Source organism: Penicillium cinerascens (assembly GCF_028974065.1).
Source record: "Penicillium cinerascens strain IBT 15544 chromosome Unknown contig_5_segment0_segment0, whole genome shotgun sequence".
NCBI lineage: Eukaryota > Fungi > Ascomycota > Eurotiomycetes > Eurotiales > Aspergillaceae > Penicillium > Penicillium cinerascens.
This window is the reverse complement of record NW_026695294.1, coordinates 1,020,478-1,036,893: the sequence shown is the minus strand read 5'-3', so window position 1 is coordinate 1,036,893 and position 16,416 is coordinate 1,020,478. Positions and strand designations below refer to the sequence as shown.

Here is a 16,416-nt window from a genome sequence, read left to right as displayed (position 1 = left end):
AATGGTGCTCGACCCATCAGAAATTCAGAGTGAGATCGCTCAGCTGGAGACCCGCCTCCAGGAAATGCGGGCCCAACTCGACGCCTCTATATATCCCAGCCCTCCTTCCTCCTACCCCGACAATAAGATTCCTTGGACAATGCCTTCTAGCACTGGTAAGTACTGCCCGAAGAGACTGGACTTCAACAATATGCTAACGAAACCCCCTCAGCCTTCTATAATAATAAATTCCGCGCGGACGCCGTCCGTTCCTCATCTCTACATGCTCTCCTCCTCCTCTCTGATTCCGCGCTACCACTGGGCTCATTCGCATACTCCAGCGGGCTGGAGTCCTACCTCGCACATAATAAGCCACTCCGCACCAACCCCGTCACATCATTCCACCGCTTCCTCAAACTCTCCATCGCCTCTCTCGCAAGCACATCACTTCCCTACGTGCTAGCAGGCTACCGGCAGCCCGAAGACCTAGAAACCCTTGATAATGACCTCGACGCATCCACACCATGCATTGTCGCGCAACGAGCAAGCGTGGCCCAAGGCCGAGCTTTGATGGGCGTATGGGAGCGTGCGTTCCGAGTGAGCTTCGCACGACCCGGAGGCACCGATGCCAGTGCCGACGTCGCTGTATCAGCCATCGATGATTTCTCTGATGCGTTGAAATCAACCTTTGACAATGCAGATGAGTTGGGCCCAATGGGCCACTTTGCACCACTTTGGGGTGTAGTCTGCCGAGCCATGGGTTTGGATTTGCAACAAACAGCCTATATTTTCGTCTTGAACCATGCCAAGGCTGTCCTCAGCGCTGCGGTGCGGGCCTCGGTGATGGGTCCGTACCAAGCACAGAATATCCTGGCGAGCCAGAAATTGCAGGATACTATTATGTCGCGCATTGAGCGCGAGTGGGATACGGAGGTGGATCAGGCTGGGCAGGTTGTCCCTGCGCTGGATCTGTGGGTGGGCAGGCATGAGCTTTTGTATAGTAGGATCTTTAACTCATAATTTCAAAGTTCATGACTGCATGAGACTTGGCATTTGCATTCGTATCTCCTTTTCCGTCCCGGACGTAGTACTCCTACATGATCTAGAGCCAAAGCCGAGAAAAATCAAAGTGCGCCTCTCGGGAAAGATGGGTATCCAAAGAGACCACGCTCGGTTCACTCAGCGCCCCTGCGCCAGAAAAAAAAAAGAGCAAGAGAAGTAAAAAAAGATCCACCGATGCTCGGCCGTATGTCGTCGCGTAAAAAACAAGCCCCAAAGCAGGGCATAAACTCATCAAACGCCGGCCCCAACCAATCTTGAAAGCAGCCAAACACCGCACCATGGACCAGTCCGAAAGTGACCACTAAAAAGGATGATAAGGAGGAAGAAGGGAGAGGGAAAAAAAAGAAAAAGAAAAAGAAAAAGGGCTATAATACACGAAGAGAAGAGTCGAAAGTCGAATCACAGGGTGATATGCATGTGGTCGTTGCTTCCGAACGATTTGTTGCAGTTGGGACACTTGCGGGAGCGAGAAGTGAGACGTTCTTCGACGCAGTCTTTGCAGAAAACATGACCGCACGTCTTGATCGCCGTGTTCTTCCAGTTGCGGCGGCACACCGTGCACAAGGCAAGGGTCTGGATTAAGGTTAGTGGATCCATATAACAGTTCGTCCGAGCGCCAAAAACTTACCCGCAGCATTTCGTATTCCGACGAGTTGTTGCCGAGACTTTTGCTCTTCCAGTTCTCCAGGCTCTTCTTGGTGTCTGTGAGGGTTTGTTTCAGACCGGAGATCTCGGTTTCTGCCTGGCGTAGAGCGGAGGATGTGCTTCCCAGCGTCGCATCTTTGGAGTTGGAAAGCGCTCTCAGCTCAGAAACCTGGTTCTTGAGACCCTCCACCTGAATGTTGCTCTCAGTTAGCTGTTGCTGAAGAGCCCGGTGCTTATCAAGGGCCGAAGTAAGAGCCTCCTTGGTCTCGCTGGCTTGTTTGTCCATATTGGACAGCAAGGAGCGGGTCGCAGATTCCGATTCCTTCAACTGAGAGACAATATCGGAAGTCTTAGAGTTCTGCACACGGAGGGTGCGGACTTCGACATCACGGGCTTCCTTGCTCTTCATGGCAGCAAAGTACTTTTGGTCCGCCTTGGACTTCTCCGCTGTCAACCGTGCAACCTTCTCCTCCAAAGCACTGAAGTCTGTCACCTTCTGCGATGCCAAGGTGGAGAACTTCTTGTAGGCGGTTTGCATGGAGGTCAACTCTGTGTTCAGCATGGAGTATTGGCGTTCCAAGCTAGTGTACTTCGACCGGAGCTCCTCGAGCGGCATCTCAGCCACGTTCTCGGCTGCCTTGGAACCGTCAATCTGCAACCGCAATCTCTCAATCTCGGACTCCAGAGCTGTGATCCGGGCATCCCGAGCATCTGCAAGTTCTTGCAACTTGATACCGGCAGTCTTTTCTTGATCTTGGGCGGCCTTGCGCATCTGCTGATCCGCCAGAAGCTCGTCACGTGCATTTCGTATCCGTGCCAAATCGGTTTCCGCTCTTTCGAGCTGAGCCTCTTTCTCGGCGATGGTACTCTGTGCTTCGTCATCCACTTGGATCTTGTATGCGGTTCTTTCCGAGCGGTATTTCTCAGCCTCCTCGCGCAGCTGTACATTTGTCGCCTCGAGGTGGTTGATACGCTTCACCACATCCTCGTACTGTGATCGTAGTTGCTTGAAAAGGTCGGTATGCGCGTAATCGTCATCGGTAAGTTTCGAATACTGGTTTCACATGTCAGTTGGTGATATCGATTCCATGAGGCCTAATAAACATACCTTGACCTTGAGCTCAGTGATTTGACTGAGCAAGCTCGCATTTTCAGCCTCCAACTTCTGCAATTGTTCCTTTTGTTTCTCAGAAACAGCACTCAGCTTATTATTGGCTTCCTCCAACTCGATGCTGCGATCTCCAACGGGAGTCCCACCATTGGCAGGTGACGATTCCTCTCGTTTTGTTTGCGCAACCTCGGGGGTCGGTCGGTTTCCACCCATAATATATTGCTTATCCAACTTGGTCGCAGTCACGCTCTTCGCGCGATCGAGTTTCTTCTCAGCGACCATGTACCGCAGAGACGCAGCCTCCAGGCTTTCCTCCAACTGTGACTTCTCGGCCAGGGCCTTCTCTAATTCAGCAATCGTGACCTTTTCCTCAGCTAGCTTCTTTGCTAATTTGCTCTGAAGCGTTGTAACATCGGGGGAGACATCAGCCAGTTTGGATTGAAAGTGAGAGATGATTTCACGAATATCGTCGGACCTGGATTTCAGATGCAACTCAAATCCTTCAGCATCTTCGAACTGCAGTGAGCTTTTGAAAGTAGATTCTTTGACTTCCTGCGAGCCCAAGATAACCTTCACTTCGTCGATTAACTGGTTGAACCAGGAGTCGATGACACGAAGATGATCATTATGATGTGCGGCAGCTTTCGACATCTGATTCAATCGCGACTCCAAAGTCTGTTTCTCTCGCTTGTATTCGTACATCTGGCGCATTATCGCATCTTTTTGGACGCGCTATCACGAGGGTGCGGTTAGCGGCAATTTCGGAGCGGAGGGAGAAAGCGCTCCAGGTCTTTCATCCGACGGGTTCAAGTGTTACACATACCTCCAGGTCATCTTTCCAGGGCATATCGGCATCCGGATGGGGCTTGGCGGCACCATTCACGGTGGTCGCCTGCTTCTTTAAAGGCGGGGCCGAGTCATTGTTATCTGCGGCGGGCCTCTTCCGGTCTTCCATTTTGACAAGACCGGACTCTGAAGACACAAGGGGTTCGGCGGCCGGCATCAGTGGCTAGACTGGCATAGGAGAGGGCAACTGATCACCACCGAACCGTTACTCAGTCAGCCCGAGGCAGACACTGGGACCGTGGCCAGTCTTGGTAACAGCGGTCCCAGAATGAGAAAGTTCTGGTGAATTCAACGAAATAGTGAAGGAGTGGCAGGGACGAGAGAGTGTGGTGAAGGGGCGGGATGGTTGAGATTGAAGGAGTTGAAGCCAGGAGGATTTTCAACGAGGTTTAGCGTCAGCTTAGCGCCTCCCACGTGACCACCCACCCACTCCCTCCGCGTAACTTTTCTGATCTTTCAAGTCAACCCCGCCATCTTCAGCAATGGGCAGCCATGAAATCATTTTCGAGTTCTGCGATTAGTAAGTACACGTCTATGATGATCGCACTTGCGAAAGAACATCTACTGACTTTTTGTGCAGACAAATCGGGCAAGAAGTTCGCCCCAAAGGCGCCCACACGCCGCGCCGCGCCTGCACATGCTGCACCGGCGCGGAGACCCAGTGCAGTCTCACAGAGTCAGACTCTGTCTGCACAGGCGTCTCAAGAGCGTGATGCTACTGAATCACTCCGGCCGCCTTCCGCGGGAGTCGCGGAGCCGGAGCAGCCTGCTGTGATTGACGATGCGCCGGTCGCGGTGTCAGCTACAAAGGAGCCCACACGGGCAGCTCCAAACGCTACAGCAATTTCAATTTCTCGCCCCAAGCGCAAAGCTTCTATATCCACGCCTGCCACCAAAGAATCAAATGCACCCCCACCCTCACTTCCTACAACCGATATCCCCACCTCCCCTCGCACCGTGACCGCCGAACCGCCGATAGTGCCGTCAATCGAACATGAAATCGAACAAATTGCACCAGCAGTGCAAGACGCTCCGCGCCCGACTGATGATGTTGGGGTTGAAGAGTCCTCTTCCCGCGAACCGAGAGCTGCGGCTCAGGACAATGCGACTGCGCCTCTCCGTATTCGGCAAGTTAGTTATGCAAAGAAGACATCAGAGATTACCAGGGGTCGTAGGAAGGCATCTACACTCCCCACTCCCCCGTCCTCTCAGGCAGTTGTGCCGACAATTGAAGGAGCAAGCGAAACACCTGCGCCCTCAGTGACCCCGTCCACCCCTGAGCCTGGTCAAGCAAATGCGAAGGCTAAGCGAAAGGCATCCAAGGCTGGGACTGAAGCTGATGGATCCGAGAAGGCGAAGAAGGCTCGCCGCAGGAAGCGCGAACCAACTCCTGAAGGTGCAGAGCGGGTAGAAATCCTGCCGAACGTTGTCAAAATGTCTGAGTTGTGCAAGGATTTGAAGACTGGAAGGAAGTCCAAGCGTGAGACCGAATTGCGCAAACTAGAAATCGAAGAGCAGGAGCGGAAGTGGAAAGCCCAGGAGGATGGTTTGAATAGCGGCACGCCCGTCAAAAAGACCGCCGAGCCCGAAAACAACAGGGAAGATCGTATTCCTCCGGCCAAGCCCCAGGCTGGGCCACTCATGCGAATCGTCAACGGCGAGATCGTCCTTGATACAGCATCACTCGAGGTGGACCGGCATGCAGATGCCGCACGAAGCGCTGGTGACCTTGAAGATGTGGTTGAAAACCAACTTACCCGGAAGATTAACCAGGCCACTTACGGCAAGCGCTCTAAGACAGAAACCTGGGATGAGGAATTAACCGACCTATTCTATCGTGGCCTGCGCATGTTCGGCACCGACTTCATGGTGATCAGTAAGCTGTTCCCAGGACGGTCACGCCGGCAGATCAAGTTGAAGTTCAACAATGAAGAGCGTCGTGATCCTCAGCGGATCAAGGACACTTTGCTCGGCCCGCGCGAGACCATCAATATCCAGACTTACTCGGAGATGACCCAGCAGACTTTCGACGACCCCAAGGTCATCCAGCAAGAACTCGATGACGAGAAGAAACGCATCGAGGAAGAACATGAGAAGGAGAAGCAGCTTCAAGAAGAACTGATGCGCAACCCCACCGGCACGGGCAAGGACGAGAATGCCGACGGCGACAAAGCCAATGGCGCTCCTGCCAAGGTCAAGGGGCGCGGCAAGAAAGCCAAGGCCCAAAGTGGAGGTACTGAAGAAGTGTTGGGCTCTATTGATGATATCCCAATGGCTTAGTGAACGTATTCACTGTTGTTTATTTTTAGCGGGCGCTCTATAATTTTGGGAAGCGGGCTTGATACACCGTTGTTTTTCATTCTAGTACGGCGTTTGGGGCGGAGAGAGATACCGAAGTCATAGCCAAGGAGTCTGGGATGAATATCTCTCGAGTTTGCTTTTCTCGATAGAAATGTCACAATTTTGATTGCTTTCAGATACGTGCCTGGGGGGTAAGGAGCATCTTAACAAACACTTTGAGACCCTCATTCCAGCGCTTTAGACCTCTTCCTAGATCAATCTATTAGACTATCTTCGAGATGGATTTCTGATAATCCCCAGGGCTCTTTGAACGTGTTAAACTAACATTTCGCTATTGAAATTATTTTTTTTATAGTGGCCCTACTCACGCAGTTATACATTGTTCAAGACTAACGACGTCTGGTCGATCCAAACCCAGTGCTAGACGTTGGGGACGAGAACCCTGGCGAACGAGCAGACCGCGAGCTGCCCTCGCCATTGTCGTAATTATTTGATCTGCCCCCGTTACCCGAACGTCGTCCCATCCCGTATCCAGCCGCCGCGCCACTCAACACACCTGTCCAGAAACCCGGTTTCCAGCTCTTGCTATCCGAGTCTCTGCTACTAGAGAAGCGGCTATCAGAGAAGCGACTATAAGGAGGTGGTGGTCCAGGAGGATATCCACCACCACCGCCTCCACCGCCGCCCCAGAATCCTCCCCATCCTCGTCGCTCTTGTTGTCTCCGGTTCCCGCCAATTCCAGTAGCAGCGGCGAAGATGATAAGGAAGACAACGGCGATGAACCCGAAGAAGAAGATGGTTTCAAACCAGCCCATTATACCGATGTTACTGTTAGTTTGCTTCCCATACTTCTCTTCTCCCAGCTCGGTCAGAAGCATCCGGTACTCGACACCACAGCTGCCCTTGAGCACCCACTTGTCATCTGCGTTGCGGTATCCTTCACACACGACGTCGGTGGAGCCGAGCTTGAATTCTGCCGGTAAAGAGGCGACGCATGTCCATTGTACGTCTTCCGCGTCGTAGTCGTAGCCTTCATTCTTGCAGCGCATTATTTCGATCGGGTACATGGCGCATATTTTCTTCGAGGGCCCGGTACAGGTGAGTTGTGGCATGGGCGAGACTCGGCGGGAAGTGGTCATGCGGTTTGCTCGGAGTGTCAAGGCATCGACGTTGGAGAGTAGGATGGCATTTTTGCCTGGTGGGTTCTCAGATGTCCTGGCGCATATTGCTGGCGAGGCGAGGAGTAGCGCCGTGAGGGCTGTAAAGAGATGCATAGTTTGGGGTTCCTGCAGCTCGGCTTCAAAAGTTGAAGAGGTTGCAAAGCTGGAGTTCAGTGGCGGACGTTAGCTTCAATCAGAGTCATTCATGAACAGGCATCAACCGCGAGTGGAGTGGCGCCCCAGTGAGAAGCTGCAGCGTGTCCTGGAAAAAGAAGCTCCGATCCCCGCGATAAACGATAAGCTCGGCACTGATCCACCGACCCGACACCCAACCTCTCTTCCACTGGAGATGGGCGCTTCACGACCAGGCATTGTCGACCGCCGCTGACGATGGTGCTCCAACAACGTGTGTTGCATCCCTTGACTCTCATAGCATTGATATTCTAACTCTATCCAGACGAGCCCGCGCCAGTCGCGCCTCAGTCCTCGTACGCTTCTCAAACAGGTGGAGTGTAATCTAGATCGCTAACTCGACCCAGCCTATCGTTCACCCAGGGATTTCTGCTCGGGCAGCTCTCCGTCGTCCTTCTCCTCGGCGCCTTCATCAAGTTCTTCATCTTCGGTGAAGCCCCGCCGCCTCCATCACGCGGTCTCTCGAACCGCACAACCCACCGCCGCAACAGCTCCGTGTACAGCACCCCTCAGGATGGCCAGAAGACCCTCCGAGAAAAACCGTCCACCTCCAATGTTCTACGCCCGGTCCCTGCCTCTGCTACCAATACCCGCTCGATCCTCCGCAAGACCTACTACAGCGCCATCCCTACCAACCCTTCCTCGAAACATGGCCGCCATCGGCTGCACCACTCGTCCCACCAGCCCGAGTCGCTGGATTGGTTCAACGTCTTGATTGCTCAGACCATTGCTCAGTACAGACAGACGGCATATACACTCAAGGATTCGCCAACGTCATCCATCCTGAGCTCCTTGACGGCGGCGATGAATAACCCCGAGAAGAAGCCCTCCTTTATAGACAAAATCACGGTGACGGATATCTCCCTGGGAGAGGAGTTTCCGATTTTCAGCAATTGCCGAATCATCGCCGTCGACGACCCCAATTCTGATGGCGGGAGGCTGCAGGCCCTGTTAGATGTTGATCTCAGCGACGACAACCTCTCCATCGCCGTGGAAACCTCCATGGTTCTTAACTACCCGAAGCCGCGTTCCGCCATCCTCCCAGTTGCTCTTTCAGTCTCGGTAGTTCGTTTCTCAGGAACACTGTGCATCTCATTGATCCCCGCACAAACCGATCCGCTAAACACTCCGGCTACATCACCGACACCCCCGGGGGCGGAGACGAAATTTAATAGCCCATACCCAGCCCCTGGCTCCCCAGGCGCCGAGTCACAAGACCAACAACCGCCCAAGAGCAGCCCCAAGAGCAACGTGGCGTTCTCATTCCTGCCGGATTACCGGTTGGACCTTTCAGTCCGTTCGCTCATCGGATCCCGTAGCCGACTCCAGGATGTACCAAAGGTCGCCCAGCTAGTCGAGGCACGCGTCCATGCCTGGTTCGAAGAGCGTGTCGTCGAGCCCAGGGTGCAGGTGGTCGGGTTACCGGATCTATGGCCACGCATGGGACGGACTGGCGTGCGGACCGGTGAAGACTCAGACGCCGGATCTACAGCACCACCGCGGAGTGCCGGATCCGGGGACGCTGGAGGGCCCATTCGGTTCCCCGATGACCGCGATCGAGAGCCGGAGGGCTTACGGTTCCGTGGAGGATTGGATGCGCGGTTAGGGCTTGGTGGACTGGGTGCTGGTTCGCGCAGCAACAGTTTCAATGTGGATATGGGTGGCCTACGCAGTCCCAGCATGACACGGCAAGACAGCGCCAGTGGGTTTAGTGACCAGTTGAATATGCCTGGTGCCATGCCGGAACGGACTTCAACGCCCAGGGACTGAGACGATGCCTTGTATGAAACTACCATTCTAACCCTCTACTTCAGTGTATACTAAGCATTCAATGCAATTGCAATGATACAAATCAGCTCCATGATTACGTCTTTAAGCTCTTAATCATGTACAAAAACCCCCAATTGGAGAAAATGTAGTCTAACAAACCTAAAGGTATACCTCCACCCAAGCCCCGATCAAATCAAGTCATAAAGCGTCAAAACCTAGATCAACCCCACCTAAGCCACTGCAGCAGGCTTGAGCACGGATTCAACATATGTCTTGCGGTGAGGGTTAACATCAACCTCCGCACCCCGGTTCAACGGCGTCCACTTGGGCTCATCCTGGAAAAGACGCATAGCCTTCACATACTACAATAAAAGTCAGCGAAACCATCCAAAAACAACCGCATCACAAGCACGGTCCATAGCAGCGATCACACATACGTTCTGCTCATTCGTCGTAAAACGGTGGTAGATGCCCGCGGGCAGAATAATCATGTCGTCCTTGTTCAGGCAGATGCGGATCCACTCATCTTCCTGCCCGCGCACATCGAAGTACCCCTCGCCGTCAAGAATGTACCGGATTTCCTCGTCTTCGTGCAGATGCTCGGCGAAGAACGACTTGACTTTTTCTTCGTAAACGTCGCCCATAGTCGCTGGCGACACGCACACCTGGTCACGGTTCTTGTAGCCCCGCTCGGCGGCGAGCTTGTCGACGGCTTCGAGGGTCGGGCAGTGGTGGTACACCACACCCAGGGAGGCAAGCTTGTCTTCCGAGACGGCGCGGCCGGAGTCGTGCGGCTCGCGCTGGTCGCCCTGTAATGGGTTAGTATGCTTGCAAGTGCGTCATCGGGATGTATGGGTGATTCGGAGGTTCTGGGCTGGGCGTGCGGGGTGTAGGCTTACCGGCTTGTTATCGTACCAGTATGCCCTCATTATGTAATGTCTAGCGAGTATGTTCAACGGCAGAGAGTGCAAAGGAATGATGAGTGAGTTTAGAAATCCGTCGCTGAATATCTGCAGCCCCGCAATTGGCCGATGGCGCAAGAACGCTTACATCAGTCCCTTATCGACCACGTGACCGTGATATTATTTTGTCTTATCGCCTTCGTTTTGGATTCGTCGATGTATTGCACCATGGCGTTTCGCGCGAGACCGGTGGCTTTGTTTCGTCGGCGGATCGGGTCGAGCTGGTTAATAGGCAGGACCCGTGGACTGGCCACGGTTTCTGAAGGGACACAGTGCGTGACCCATTCTCCTGGTACTGTCGGTCATTGCTAACGGAGGCCCTTTTCAGATCCTACGATGTCGTCGTGATCGGAGGTGGCCATGCTGGATCGGAGGCATGTGCTGCTGCGGCCCGTTCAGGGGCGCGCACTGCTCTGGTGACGCCCTCGCTATCGAATATCGGTGTTTGCTCGTGCAACCCCAGTTTTGGCGGAATCGGCAAAGGCACCATGATCCGCGAAGTGGATGCGATGGACGGTGTTGCGGGGCGCATAATCGACAAAGCGGGGATCATGTTTCGAGTCTTGAACCGGTCTAAAGGTCCTGCTGTGTGGGGGCCCCGCGCGCAGATCGATCGTGATCTGTATAAGAAGTATATGACTGAGGAACTGGTCAATACGCAGGGACTGAGCATTGTGGAGGGCAAGGTTGCGGATATCGTGGTCTCTAAGGAAGGCGTTGAGAATACACCTGGTGCTCAGGGCAAAATTGTCGGTGTTCGCTTGGAGTCCGGCGAGGTTATTCCTACAGGCCGTGTGGTTATCACGACGGGAACATTCCTAGGTGGTGAGATCCACATCGGACTCGAGACGTTCCCATCAGGGCGGATGGGCGAGGCTCCTACGTATGGTTTGAGCAAATCCCTTCGCGATGCGGGCTTCCAGCTGGGACGGTTGAAGACCGGCACGCCTCCTCGATTGGATATGAAGACGATCGACTTTAAGCCTCTGGAAGTGCAGAAGGGTGATTCGCCCCCAATGCCGTTTTCCTACCTCAACAAGGAAGTCGAAGTCGGCGACGAGGGCCAGCTTAATTGCTGGATGACCCATACCAATGAGGCCTCGCACGAAATCATCCGGGCGAACTTGGACAAGTCGGTGCATATCCGGGAAACCGTCCGAGGGCCACGGTATTGCCCATCTCTGGAATCGAAGATCATCCGGTTCAAAGACAAGGAGAGACACCAAATCTGGCTGGAGCCAGAAGGTTTTGCGCCCAACGAAGTGGTCTACCCGAACGGTATCTCGATGACTGTTCCCCCAGATGCACAGTACGCCATGCTGCGGACTGTCCGTGGTCTCGAGAATGTGACCATGCTCCAGCCAGGCTACGGTGTGGAATACGACTATATCGACCCGCGTAACCTCCGGGCCACGCTAGAAACGAAGTTGATCAGCGGTCTCTATCTGGCTGGCCAGATCAACGGTACCACCGGCTATGAAGAGGCAGCTGGACAGGGTATCATTGCAGGCATGAATGCCGGTCTGGAATCGCAAAACTTGGCTCCGATGACTCTTACTCGGTCTGACGGGTTCATCGGTATCATGATCGACGATCTCATCACCAAGGGTGTCTCCGAGCCATACCGCATGTTCACCACCCGAAGCGAGTATCGCATCTCCACTCGGTCAGACAACGCCGACCTCCGACTGACACGGATGGCTCGCGATGCGGGTGTCGTTAACGACAATCGCTGGAGCCATTTCTCCGACACCGAGGCACAGATCCAAGAATTGCAGACTCTGCTCGCCAACACCAAGCTTTCCTCAAACGCATGGTCTCGCAAGGGTTTCAAAGTACGCGTCGACACCTCCGTCCGCTCTGCCCTCGATATTCTGTGTCTGGACGGCGCCGATATCGACACCCTCATCCCGCACATCGACTCCGCCCTTGGATCTGCATATACTCCAGCATCCTTCGCACCGGAAATCCGAGCCCGCGTTGCCATCGAGGGCCGCTACGCTCCGTACCTGAAGCGACAGGAGAAGATGGCCCAGCGGTTCCAGCAAGACGAGAACCTGCTGTTACCGGCGGATCTAGACTACAGCAAGATCTTCGGCATCAGCAACGAGGAGAAGCAGGCTCTTGAACGTGTGCGGCCTGCCAGTGTAGGCATGGCCAGGCGAATCGAGGGCGTGACGCCTACTGGTGCACTTCGACTGCTCATGCATGTACGAAAGGGCACCGGGTTCGCGAAGGAGGTGTCTGAGGATGGTGATGTGGCTGACGTGCTGCGCTCGTCGCCGTGAACATCCGCCGTGAACGATTTGGAGTGATTGATTTTGATGTAGGCATTAGCGGAGCAACTCACGGCGCTGGGACTTGTACAATAGGATTGAACAGTTGCATTCTGTATTTTTATCGGTATTTACCCTCTCTAGTACATAACGAAGACTACACAGCCTTCAAAACGGATGAAATCCCCCCATCTCATAGACTTCCTCGGCCAAGAAAACAATAGATCAACCCAGGATCTCGTCGTCCAGTTTGACTTGCATCTCGTACTGGACCACAATCCACCATGTAAGATCAAACTCAATCAAAGCCCGTCTAAATGCACAACACCAACCCAATTCAAGTCTACCTACAGGGCTGTAGATCACCGACCTGACACAAACCCAATCCCGAAAATCAACATCCAAAAGTCAAGTCAGAACAAGCAACCCCCATAAAACTCAAACCCGGCACAAGAGAAAAAGCAAAGACCCCCTCCCCAAACCCACCTGGGCAAACCCCCGTATTCACGCACCCCAGAACCACACATGAACCCCGCACGGCCACTACCATACCGCCAGCCCCAATCCACGCAAGGGGCGCCGATCTGCACAGGACAGGGATACGCTACATGACCTCCCAACTACAACCTACTGGGTGCAGCATGTACCATGCTTTGTGGCTTCTGACATGCACAGGCAAAAAGGGTGAAGGAGTTCATGCACGGCACAAAGGGTGAAAGATCTTATGCAGGCCATGCGAAATCCAGTCCATGTCATTTTCCTCGAGCTGGAGCAAGGAGGGCAGCTGGGTAGGAGGACGGATCGTCGGATATATTACCTGGAACGAATCTCTCCGGCGCCCCCTAGCTGTTAGCTATGCGCGCCGTTACGGCGTGTTAGCGGGCTCCTATGGGTTGCGTCCCAACGATCGGGAGCATCGTTGGGGGTGGCGATCGGGCCAATAGCGTGTGGCAGGATATGGGGGCGTCGTGAGGGGAACTGGGTCTAACGGACTACTACAGTACTGTACTACAGTATTTCAGGTTTGTAGGATGTACAGTGACGCAGCAAAAGTATTAACACCCCCTGGACCCACGCCTACACCGCCCTCTCACCGCCTACCTAGGAACACGCTAGTAGTAGCTCAATAATCTCGCGTTTTTGCGCGTTATTCTGTTTATACCTCCTGAATCTCCTTATTTTGCTATCTATTATGGCACCGCGGTCTGAATTGACACCTGCGCTACGTGAGCGTATATGTGAGCTGTCCCAAGCTGCGGGATGGGGCTATAAACGTATTCAAAAGCGCTATCCTTGGGTCTCTCTTTCTAGTATACGCTATACTATTAAAAAGGACCGCGAACGACTCGATGGTGTCTCTAAACCACGCTCTGGACGCCCACGGAAGCTTGATGAAGCTGATCGTGAGCGTTTGTTAAACGCTATTGAGGAAAATCCTAAGATTACCCGCGTTGATTTGCTTGCAAATATGTCGAATAAGGTTAGCTATATTCCTTTAGTTTTAAATGCTTACTGACCTAAATTTTTGGTTAAATATGACTCGATCCGACGCCTTTTAAACGCCGAGAATATGCGAAAGTGGCGCTGTAGCTGGCGGCCCTATTTGACCGAACAAAATGCGCTAAAACGGCTTCAATGGGCGCATCGCTATCGACACTTTATTGCTGAAGATTGGGCTCGTGTCTATTGGTCTGACGAATGTACAATTGAGCGCGGTATTGGTGTTCGTCGTGAATGGACTTTTATTCGCCCTCGAGATCAGCCTAAGGAGAGACAATGTCAAGGTCTTCCTATAAAAGGAAACCAAGTTAAGCAGATGTTTTGGGGGGCTTTTTCTGGCAGCACACGACGCACTAGCCTTATCCCTCTATTTGGAAACCCTGAAGCACCTCGCGGAGGCGTTGATCGCTTTATTATTCGAGATTTATATCTCCGAATGCTGCCTACATTAATGAATCATGAGGGTGGTATCTTTCAGCATGATAATGCGCCTACACATACTGCACACGTTGTCCGCAATACTCTACGCGAGCTAGGAATTGAGGTAATGGAATGGCCGCCTCATTCGCCTGATTTAAACCCTATTGAGAACCTATGGGCGCTCTTGAAGGCTAAAATCTATGAGTTACGGCCGGATCTTATTGATATGCGTAATAATAGCGCGTCCTACGCTATTCTAGTGGAGACAGCACAGATAGCATGGGAAGAACTAGAAATACAGCACCTAACGCATCTATCTAAGACGATGCCGCACCGGGTGGAAGCTATTATTGAGAGCCAGGGCTGGTATACGCCCTACTAGATAGAAATTCATGGAGTTTTAGGCCGGCAGAATATTAGGTAATAAGGGGGGGTGGGTCTAGGGGGTGTTAATACTTTTGCTGTGTCACTGTACATGGTTGCTAGCCGTTAAGTGTCGGGAGGAAATTACAGTAGTCCTGTAGTTACGGGAACTGGCCAGAGCTATATGAGAGTCCTTCTCGATACGACTAGATCCCATATCCACATCTGCATCCACCTCCGTGTGACGAGGACGAGGATCATATGCACCGAAGTTAGCCGGATACCCGCCTCATACGAATGGCGCTTGTCGGTCCTGTGATCATGATCGCGTGCGAACACCCGTTCCAACAAGATGCGGACGGTGTTAGTAAGCAGCGTACGTACGGTACATGTACGCAGAGCAAAAGTCATGACAGCATGCGATCAGCGTTTCTGTACGACGCAAACGTGGGCCACAGAGCCCCTGAATCCCGAGAATCGCTACAGTAGATGGGCCATGTGGGTTTCAATACCCAATTATGAAACACTTTACCTCGAAGGGCTGGGTAAGGTAGCCTCAGATAGTGTGCAGGAAAGCAGGTCTGGATCGTGACATAGCCTCTGAAGAGTTGAAGGCGGGCAAGCTATGCTAGTGGGAGTCTAGTCTAGCCGGGGAAGTTCACCGTTAGAACTTAACGACCTACCAGATTAGGCGCGTGGTGAAGACCCGAGCGGACGGTTCGAGCTCGTGTTGAGCCCCGGATGTCTCGGCCTATTATTATCAATTCATTCAGTGGAATGGCTATATTAATGGCAGGAACTGCTCCATAGGAGGGTTTTTTTCTTTTTCTTATTCCTTGTATTTTTATTTTTATTTTTTTTTCATTGGCCGTATGTAGTTAAATTGCCAATAAGATTAACCATGAAAGGTTATGATTGACGATTATGACAATGACCCCACCCAACCTAGAACTTGAACCTTCACGAGAGACTTCCCGCAGAAAGTCAAAACCGATTCCATGGCTCCAGCAAGATTAGGTACACCAAGACTGGAGACTGGAGACGGATGGAGGAGGAGCACAGAGCACTCGATCTATCAGCGCAGGGGAAAAGTGGGTGGGCATGATCGAACCGAACGGCCCTAGTACCGAGAAGGGAATAATTAGACGATCGCGATGATCCATGATCTCAGACCCCCTCCGATATTGTTGGGTGTTCGGACTGTTTCTCGTACAGTAAGAGGTCAGTGCCGGATCTACAGAGGCAAACCCAAGACCATGTCCGGCCGTGCTGGTGGTGCTAACTACTCCGTAGAGCCATCAGATCTGGCCAGAACCAGGGAGGAGTGGTCTCGGCGCCACGGACCGATTGGGATCCAGCCCCTCCTGTGTCTCCGTAGTGGGCGGAAACTGGACGCAATCCGCATGTGCCAATCAGTGAACCCCCCGTAAGGCGGTCATCATTGGCCGATCAGTTCGGAGGTCGACAGGCCACATTGTAGACGGTTAGTGCAGATGCACGGTTACTGGAACAGTCGCCGGTGACCGACCAAATGGTAGTACAGTGGCAGTGAGTGGCAGCCACCGAGTCGAAACCGGATCATCGGGTCCCGGTTGAGGAGACTAGTCTAAACTAGTCAGGTAGAGTAGGGTAGGCAATCTACTTTAGATTAAGTGATGATCAAGCAGAGAGAGCAGGTAAGAAGTGCGGGATTTCTCAGTCGCGCGCTAGAACGCATCGGACGAGCGGGCCCGACGCCACATAGCCCACCCCGGACTAGCGAAGGGGCTTGTTTAGCGTGAGTCTTTTTTTTCAGTTTTTGGGCGTTGGTTTTACGAAGATCGTCCCGG

At 53.1% G+C, this 16,416-nt stretch overlaps 7 protein-coding genes across 7 annotated transcripts; 4 read left to right on the top strand and 3 right to left on the bottom strand.

The window, feature by feature from the left end:
* Nucleotide 1: 1 nt before the first annotated feature.
* N7498_004829 (urease accessory protein UreF) lies at nucleotides 2-999 on the top strand (the record flags this gene model as incomplete). The annotated part of the gene is made up of 2 exons (XM_058451891.1): nucleotides 2-155; nucleotides 212-999. 2 exons carry the CDS (start codon nucleotides 2-4, stop codon nucleotides 997-999), a joined length of 942 nt encoding a protein of 313 aa, XP_058308429.1.
* Nucleotides 1,000-1,440: 441 nt separating this feature from the next.
* On the bottom strand, nucleotides 1,441-3,800 carry N7498_004828 (E3 ubiquitin-protein ligase BRE1; the record flags this gene model as incomplete). The annotated part of the gene is made up of 4 exons (XM_058451890.1): nucleotides 1,441-1,614; nucleotides 1,670-2,740; nucleotides 2,795-3,529; nucleotides 3,621-3,800. 4 exons carry the CDS (start codon nucleotides 3,798-3,800, stop codon nucleotides 1,441-1,443), a joined length of 2,160 nt encoding a protein of 719 aa, XP_058308428.1.
* A 335-nt stretch (nucleotides 3,801-4,135) lies between these two features.
* On the top strand, nucleotides 4,136-5,923 carry N7498_004827 (transcription factor TFIIIB subunit BDP1; the record flags this gene model as incomplete). The annotated part of the gene is made up of 2 exons (XM_058451889.1): nucleotides 4,136-4,163; nucleotides 4,224-5,923. The coding sequence occupies 2 exons, from the start codon at nucleotides 4,136-4,138 to the stop codon at nucleotides 5,921-5,923; spliced, it is 1,728 nt and encodes a 575-aa protein (XP_058308427.1).
* A 410-nt stretch (nucleotides 5,924-6,333) lies between these two features.
* On the bottom strand, nucleotides 6,334-7,218 carry N7498_004826 (DUF1183 domain protein; the record flags this gene model as incomplete). Its single annotated transcript, XM_058451888.1, has 1 exon — nucleotides 6,334-7,218. The coding sequence occupies one exon, from the start codon at nucleotides 7,216-7,218 to the stop codon at nucleotides 6,334-6,336; it is 885 nt and encodes a 294-aa protein (XP_058308426.1).
* A 276-nt stretch (nucleotides 7,219-7,494) lies between these two features.
* mmm1 (ERMES complex subunit MMM1) lies at nucleotides 7,495-9,066 on the top strand (the record flags this gene model as incomplete). Its single annotated transcript, XM_058451887.1, has 3 exons — nucleotides 7,495-7,510; nucleotides 7,562-7,592; nucleotides 7,644-9,066. The coding sequence occupies 3 exons, from the start codon at nucleotides 7,495-7,497 to the stop codon at nucleotides 9,064-9,066; spliced, it is 1,470 nt and encodes a 489-aa protein (XP_058308425.1).
* A 230-nt stretch (nucleotides 9,067-9,296) lies between these two features.
* Nucleotides 9,297-9,995, bottom strand: N7498_004824 (acireductone dioxygenase (Ni2+-requiring); the record flags this gene model as incomplete). Its single annotated transcript, XM_058451886.1, has 3 exons — nucleotides 9,297-9,428; nucleotides 9,504-9,875; nucleotides 9,966-9,995. The coding sequence occupies 3 exons, from the start codon at nucleotides 9,993-9,995 to the stop codon at nucleotides 9,297-9,299; spliced, it is 534 nt and encodes a 177-aa protein (XP_058308424.1).
* Nucleotides 9,996-10,196: 201 nt separating this feature from the next.
* N7498_004823 (tRNA modification protein MTO1) lies at nucleotides 10,197-12,316 on the top strand (the record flags this gene model as incomplete). The annotated part of the gene is made up of 2 exons (XM_058451885.1): nucleotides 10,197-10,300; nucleotides 10,357-12,316. The coding sequence occupies 2 exons, from the start codon at nucleotides 10,197-10,199 to the stop codon at nucleotides 12,314-12,316; spliced, it is 2,064 nt and encodes a 687-aa protein (XP_058308423.1).
* Nucleotides 12,317-16,416: the final 4,100 nt, after the last annotated feature.